Source organism: Chrysochloris asiatica, unplaced genomic scaffold (genome assembly GCF_000296735.1).
Source record: "Chrysochloris asiatica unplaced genomic scaffold, ChrAsi1.0 scaffold00004, whole genome shotgun sequence".
NCBI lineage: Eukaryota > Metazoa > Chordata > Mammalia > Afrosoricida > Chrysochloridae > Chrysochloris > Chrysochloris asiatica.
The window spans coordinates 33,688,146-33,695,954 of NW_006408522.1; the positions used below are offsets into that span (position 1 = coordinate 33,688,146).

The 7,809-nt window shown below is 39.2% G+C and overlaps 1 protein-coding gene across 1 annotated transcript in view; it reads right to left on the reverse strand.

Moving 5' to 3' along the window:
• Nucleotides 1-7,809, reverse strand: part of GANC (glucosidase, alpha; neutral C) — a 107,939-nt gene that overhangs the window by 43,549 nt on the left and 56,581 nt on the right. The window contains exons 7-10 of the mRNA XM_006831890.1: nt 5,791-5,857; nt 4,105-4,201; nt 2,751-2,931; nt 2,392-2,545 (exon numbers count right to left, since the gene is read on the reverse strand). Coding sequence (XP_006831953.1) covers nt 2,392-2,545; nt 2,751-2,931; nt 4,105-4,201; nt 5,791-5,857 — 499 coding nt within the window. The remainder of the gene's footprint in view (nt 1-2,391; nt 2,546-2,750; nt 2,932-4,104; nt 4,202-5,790; nt 5,858-7,809) is intronic.

A 7,809-nucleotide genomic window follows, 5' to 3' on the forward strand; every position in this document is an offset into this window, starting at 1 on the left:
TTTCCAGTATTATTTTTATTACTAAGGCCATATTTTCCCCAACAGAGTCTTCCTCTTTGTTTCCAACCTTTGTATTCCAATTGCCAGTAATTATCGATACATCTTGGTAGAATGTTTGATCATTTTTAGACTGAAAAAGTTGCTAGAATTCTTCAACTTCATCATAATTAGCTTTAATAGTTGGTGCATAAATTTGAATAATAGTTGTATAGTTGTATCCTTGTAGGCAAATGGATATACCCTATCATAGATAGCATTATACTTCAAGACAGACCTTGAAATGTTCTTTTTGATGATGAATTCAATTCCATTCCTGTTCAGTATGTCATTTCCAGCATAGTAAATCATGTTATTGCTAGATTCAAAATGGCCAATACTATTCCATTTCAGTTCATTAATGCCTAGAATATCGATGCTTAAGCATTCCATTTCATTTTTGACAACTTCCAATTTTCCTAGATTCACACTTTGTACATTCCATGCTCCAATTATTAATGGATGTTTACAGCTGTTTCTCCTCATTTTGAACTGTGCCCTAACAACAAATGAAGGTCTCAAAAGCTTTACTCCATCTCATTCAACACTGTCAACTCTACTTTGAGGAGGCAGCTATTCCCCAGTCACATTTTGAGTGCCTTCCAACCGGAGGGGCTCATCTTCTGACACTATATATCTGACAATATTTTGATGCTGTTTATCATGCTTCAATATTCAATATTCTCGTGCTGACAGTGTTCCACTGCTATTCATAAGGCTTTCAGTGAGTAAATATTCAGAAGTAGTCTGTCTCTCCTTGTTTCTAGTATGTGTTAGTCTGGAAGCTCAGCTGAAACTTGTCCATCATGGGTGACCCTGCTGGTATTTAAAATACCAGTGGCATAGCTTCTAGAATCTCAGCAACATGCAATCCACCACAGTATGACAAACTGTCAGTATTTATTCTTATATGGGTATTTTCTCATATCCACAGTCTCTGTCATTCCCCCCATTAAAATGTGGGATCTAATTCTCTCCCTTGGACTGTGGGCTTCTAGTAACAGAATGCCACAAAAGTACTGCTGTGTTATTTTTGAGGCTAGATTAGGAAACGTGATATATACGTACGAGGGGGCTGCACAAAGTTCTTGCGAAAAATGCAACGAAAAGATAATGGAACTTGGCCACAGACTTTCTGAAGTCTCCTCATATATATATTTCCCAATCTGTGAAATCCCTGGGTAAGAAGAGAATAGTGGAGTCTGCCATTCCCCCTGCCATTGCTATATTTAAGTTTGAACTGAAGATACCTATGGTCATCTTTTATTTTTTTTAATGGTCATCTTTTGAGTCATGTAAATAGCATAATGCTCAATTTCTTCCAAAGAGGTAGGGGAGAACACAAGAACTGTAATGATTAGATAATTTCATTTAAAAATGACTTGCTCTAATGAATTCACTGAACTCACTGAAATGGTGTATACTTTTTAAATTATCTTTTAGAGATAAAATGCTTAATTGCTAAAACCAGTGGTATATTTTATTGAAGAAAACACTGACAAGTTACAGTTGAGATATTGGTCGTCTGAGATAAAGTTAGAAAAAACTCAGGGGCTAATGGCTCCCATTACCACCCATACGTCAGTTTTTCATACTACGGTGTAACTGTGATGCTAGAAACGATGCTACTAGTATTCCAAATACCAGCAGGATCACCATGGCCAATAGATTTCAGCAGAGTTTTCATACTAAGACAGGCTAGGAAGAAAGGCCTGTGATCTTCCTCCAAAAATTTGCTGATGAACACCTTTTGAGTCACAAAAGAACATTGTCCAATTCGTTTGCTTTGGACATGTCATCAGGAGGGATCAATCATTAGGGGAGAACATCATGTTTGGTGAATGAGAGGACCAGCAAGGGCAAGGGAGATACTCAGTAAGATGGGTTGGCATACAAACTGTAATGATGGACGTGAACATGGGGGTCATCAAGAGGATAACAAAATTAGGCTGTGATTGTTTTTTTGGACATAAGGTTGTCATGGGTTGGATTGAAAGCAAATGGCAAGTATTAAGTATTACGAGTCCTGATGTGGCACTGTAGGATAAGCACTGGACGGAAAGGTGTGGTGAACTGCAAGGCTGATGTTTCAAACTCACCAGCTGCTCCTCAGAAGCCCTGTACAGAGTTGCTTTGAGTCAGAATCTACGTGATGGCACTTAACAAAACAGACCCAAGGCCATGTTTGACCACAGTGAATGGGATGAGGGTGAGAGCAGCAACACTTGCTTCTTAAAGGCTCAGCTAAGATCTTTATGAATTCTATCTGCTGTACAACAATAAAGCATAGTGGCAATACATAGGATAGAGGAAACATCATGAAACTAGAAACTGGACTTCTATATATGCAAATACCTGTAAGGTATGAATACTGCTTGAAGACTTCAGAAGGTGTAGGTCCTGTCAGCAGAAAAACATCAATGATTCCACTCTCAGACATCCAATGCACATCAGTTTGACATCTGACCTTTTGCTTAGGAGCAAGTGGGTCCATCTGGGTCAATGTGTTCTGGGAAAGAAATGCAATGAAAATCTGAAAAATTTCCTTCTCACTTAGAACACCCATCCATATGTGAGTAATAGTCTGTTACTTTGGTACCTACTATTGGCATTGAAGGATTATACTGCAAAGCCTTTGGTGGCAGCATACAGAAACAACACTGCAAGGCTGTTTCCTGTGTAGATGTGGCACACAGCCCTGACCCATAGCTCACCTCTACTGGAGGCTCTGTCTTGATCTCCACTAGTGTTTCTGAGGCATTCAGCCAGAAAATACCCAGAGTTCTGCCCAGTTTGTGGGCCAGGAGATAAGGCACTGAACCATAAATACCCATTTTGTTATGTATCTTGTACCCATAGACATCCAGGTTATAAAGACGATACACATCTCCATCACTGAAACACATAAATAAGGATGATCATAAATCACCATTACAAAATTAATTATTAATAGATGGAATAGCTCTACTCTTTCCAATAAACACTTAGGTTGTAGGCATCTTGCAAGGTTCAACTCTTACCACTCTACAGGTTTCCTGACCCCATCTTGGTGAATGTCATCTTTCTCTGACTCATTTGGTACTCTATAATGTGACATGACTAGGCATGATCACATATCTTAGATTTCTTTTTTGAATATCTCTTGTGAGGGGAGGAGTTTCCTGTGAATTTCCATTGTAATAGCAAGCACACACAGCAAGTATCTACTGACAAATTTTGTTGAGTTCCTCTCTCAGTTAAAATGAAAGGATGATGTCTAATTGGCTTGCACAGTGCTGAACTGGGGAACACTGCAAACTGAATCAGGTGGGGGCTCAGAGTCCAGGTTGGTGAGCGAGCAGCATGGCTCAGTGTAATATTGCATGCAAGTTTCTAATGCACCTGAATCGGGAAACTTTGATCAGACTAGTTCTCTTCTGCTTCCTGGTCAAGGTCCCTTCTTGTGAGTTTCTGGTATCTCTGGAATCTGTCTTTCAACAACTGGCCTGAAATGATCTCCCTAAGACAATCAAAGGTGGTATGAGATGCCACACTTTACTGTTCTCTGCCTCTCTGCCTCTTTTGCTAAAAGCCTTTTTCTAGGTCAGTGATTTTCACACTGAATTCTCCCAGGGCTCTACACAAAGACCTAGAGAGGTGAAAGACAGTCACACCTACTTCAATTACAGCAGCTCCCTATTTTCACTTCTGCTGTAGTTTTATATAATGGTTCAGCATTACAATTTTCTTAAATTGTCTAATTTTTGAGGCACTGAGGGTTAATGCGCTGGACTGCAAGGTCAGTTTGAACCTCAAGGTTGGTGGTTCAAGCTCGCTAACCACTCCTCAGAAACTCTATACAGGGTTGGAACTGACTCAACAGCACTTAGCAACAACAACAACAATGTCTGCCAAGAAAATAAATAAAATTTGAAAATTATTACTCTGAGTGATCATTCTAGGGAGGCTGTTAAAGATCCACAAGCAATATCAAGGAGGTAAAAGTGGTGCATATATTAGTACTGGTTCTTTCCAAGTTTTTCAATCTAGAAACTAGAGCTTCCTGTAAGAATTCTTGTTTTACTTTACCCAGTACTTTTCAGTTGGTGTGATTCTGCATGTTGTGGGATCCCATACAGATGACTGAATCCATGCAAGGAGAAATCCAAACCAATGGAGGTAGGACCTGTAGGGACAGAATCTTAACTGAGTTTTGCTTCCAAGGGGACAATTAAAAAGAGATTCAATGTGCTATGAATGTAGCAAGATGACATGACTAGGGGTTGAGAGACCTGAGCTTGCCCTTAACAATCACCAAATACTGTGGGCTGACACTTGTAAGCTGTTATATTAAGGTCTAGTTGGAGATACAAAAATGCATAAGGAAAAGTTCTGCCACTTGTTAGTTATGTGTGTTAAAGCTCTTTACATCCTCATTTACACTTAACATCCTTTCTAGCTCCTGTCGTAGAATTGTAGGATAAGCACTGGACTGCAAGGTCAGTTTGAACCACAGGGTCGGCAGTTCAAATCCACCAGTCACTCCTCAAAAACCCTATACAGGGTCACTGTGAGTGAGAACTGGCTCGATATCACTCAACAACAACAATCTGTAAAATGTGGTGACACACTGTTTTCGAATCAAAAGTTTCCTAAAATATATTACATTACTTTTTGCTTTCAGAAACAAAGGATATTAAGCAATTTCATCTTCTCTAGATGAATGACTGGTCGTCTTCAGCATGGTCACATCTTTGTGCCAGCCTTCTCTGAAGGAAGACCTCCAAAGGTAGTCATGGCGACTATCTATAGGGACTGTAATTTCAAGGACACTGGGAGGATCTTACCTGGCCTCTCAAAATACCTCCTCCCTGTGATTATAGATATATAAGATTATTTCATTAAAGACAAAGACTTTCACTTAACAATTATTTTAGGGTTATGGGGAAAATGCAATGACTGAGAGCACACGGACTCAAATTTATTCTTAGGTGAAAGGTCCTTAGTTGTAGGAGTTTGTGGAAAGGTGATGCTACAGAGAAGGTGAAAAAGGTTATATTACAGAAAGGAGAGTGGAAGGATTCCTCTACTTAAAAATCTGTGGCCTCTTGTCAGCCCCGATCATTATACTATGCTCTAGCTACAGATATATACAAAGGATTTTCAAGAGTTGTAGTGGTTGTAGTTGTGTGTCGTCAAGATGGTTCTGACTCAATAGCAACCCTGTATAGGGCTTCCAAATTTGGGAAGAAAAGATAGAAAGTGACTATAATTTCCAATTATATCCTGAGTCCCAAGAATCTAAAAGGTGCCTCTTAAAGAGATAAAACTTGCCTCTCCTTAACCTTGTGAAAAATGTCAGCGATAAGAGTGGGATGCCCACATGAATGATAGGAAGGCTGTGAAAAGGGTGAGATGCATTGGTCTGGAATGCGGTAGCTGATGAGCTCTAAAAGTTGATTTTGTCATTTCATTCTCATAAAAATGAAATGCAGAATCTGTAGCTGCTAGAGCTCCAGGACAATACACCCAGTATGCTGACCTACACTTCCTGAGACCTTTTGCTATAGGAGGCCTATTAGACTTCTCCCACTGAAAGCATACAATCATCAATGTTTTGGTCACAATACATTACGGAAAGATAGAGGACCCAAATCTGAGATTTCTGTTCACCTTATAGAAGTCATTAGCTTAGGTGTCAAAGCTTAAGGGACTTTAAGAGAGAAACCATTATTTTGGAAGGATCTGTTTAATACTATACCAGTTTCAATTTACCATTAGCTTTGATATCTACAAAATCTCTGAATTTCTCCTCCCACAGGCCCATATCATCTTGGTTTTCCTGCTGGTACAAAAAAAGGGAGCAATTTCAGTGTATAAATTACAACAAACCTGGTTATCACAACAGCACAATATATTTGAATGATCAAAAATGAGACTGAAAAAAAAATGAAACTGAAAAATGAACACATATTTAAAAGACTAGTTTGTGATGACAGTACATCTAACAAATAAAATGTGTTCTATAAAAATTTTAGTAATTTTTTTTATTTTCATGAACCATTTTACCAAAATGATGTGACAGCAGTTTGAAAAAAACCCAAAATTTTACATTTGTAGGAAATCATTTTTTTTCCCCTTAGCTTATAAATATATGAGACAAAATATTTGGAATCAACTACTTAAGTATGTGCTATTTTGGGAAACCCTAAAAGATGTGTACATTTCTCCTTGTTCCAATTCACCCAACTCTTGGCTACATTTCTGAGCTGCCTTGAGAAGTCAATTCAACAGGGTGGCACTGACTGCTCAGGTCCATACTTTTTTTTAAACTGGAGCTATAGCTTCCTTGTTGTTAAATGCCATTGAGTCCTTTCACCATACTTATTTAATCTGTATGCTGAACAAATCATCCGAGAAGCTGGGTTATATGAAGAAAAACATGGCATCAGGATTGGAGGAAGACTCATTAAAAACCTGCGACATGCAGGTGATACAACCTTGCTTGTGGAAAGTGAAGAGAACTTAAAATACTTACTGATGAAGATCAAAGAGCACAGTCTTTGGTATGGATTGCATCTCAATGTAAAGAAAACAAAAATCCTCACCACTGAACCAATAAACAACATTCATATCAATGGAGAAAAGATTGAAGCTGTCAAGGACTTCATTCTTCTTGGATCAACTATCAACACTCACAGAAGCAGCAGTCAAGAAATCAAAGGATGTATTGCATTAGGCAAATATGCTGCACAAGATCTTTTTAAAGTGTTAAAGAACAAAATGTCAGCTTGAGGACTAATATGCGCCTAACCCAAGCCATGGTATTTTCAATAACCTCATATGCATGCGAAAGCTGGACAGTGAATAAGGAAAACCATGGAAGAATTGATGCTTTTGAGTTATGGTGTTAGAGAAGAATATTGAAAGTGCCATGGGCTGCCAAAAGAACCAATAGATCTGTGTTGGAATAAGTGCAGCCAGAGTGCTCCTTGGAGACCAGGATGGCCAAAGTTCATCTCTCATACTTTGGACATATTGTCAGGAGGGACTAGTTGCTGGAGAAGGATATCATGTGTGGTAAGGTGGAGGGTCAGAGACAAAGAGGAAGACCCCCAGTGACATGGATCTGCAAAGTGGCAGCTTCAATGGGCTCAAGTGTGGCCCAGGATCAGGCAGTGTTTCATTCTGTTATGCATAGGGTTGCTATGAGTCAGTACCAACTCGATGGCACCTAACAACAATATAGCTTACTTAAGATTTATGGAACTCTCCTTTTTCCTAGTAGAAGGAGAACATTTTTAAAGAATTGTGTATGAAACTCACAAGCCACCACTCGCCTGTCAGTTTGTCATACTGTGGTGGCTTGTGAGTTGCTGTGATTCTGAAAGCTATGCCATCTGTATTTTAAATATCATCAAGGTCACCCATGGTGGACAGGTTTGAGATGAGCTTCCAGATGACGATAGACTAGGAAGAAGAAGTGATGAATTACTTAAGAATATTTAGTCACTGAAAACCTTATGAATAGCAGAGAAACACTGTCAGATAAACTGCCATGACACGAGCCCCTCAGGTTGGAAGGCACTCAAAATGCAACTGGGGAAGAGCTGCATCCTCAAAGTAGAGTTGACCATGATGACGCAAAAGGAGTAAAGCCTGTGGGAGAAAACCCCACAGAACCATCATTTGCTGATGGGGCACAACTCAAAATGAAGAGAAACACCTTTAAACATCCACTGGAAATTGGAACATGGAATGTACAAAGTGTGAGTCTGGAAAAATTGGAAGTTG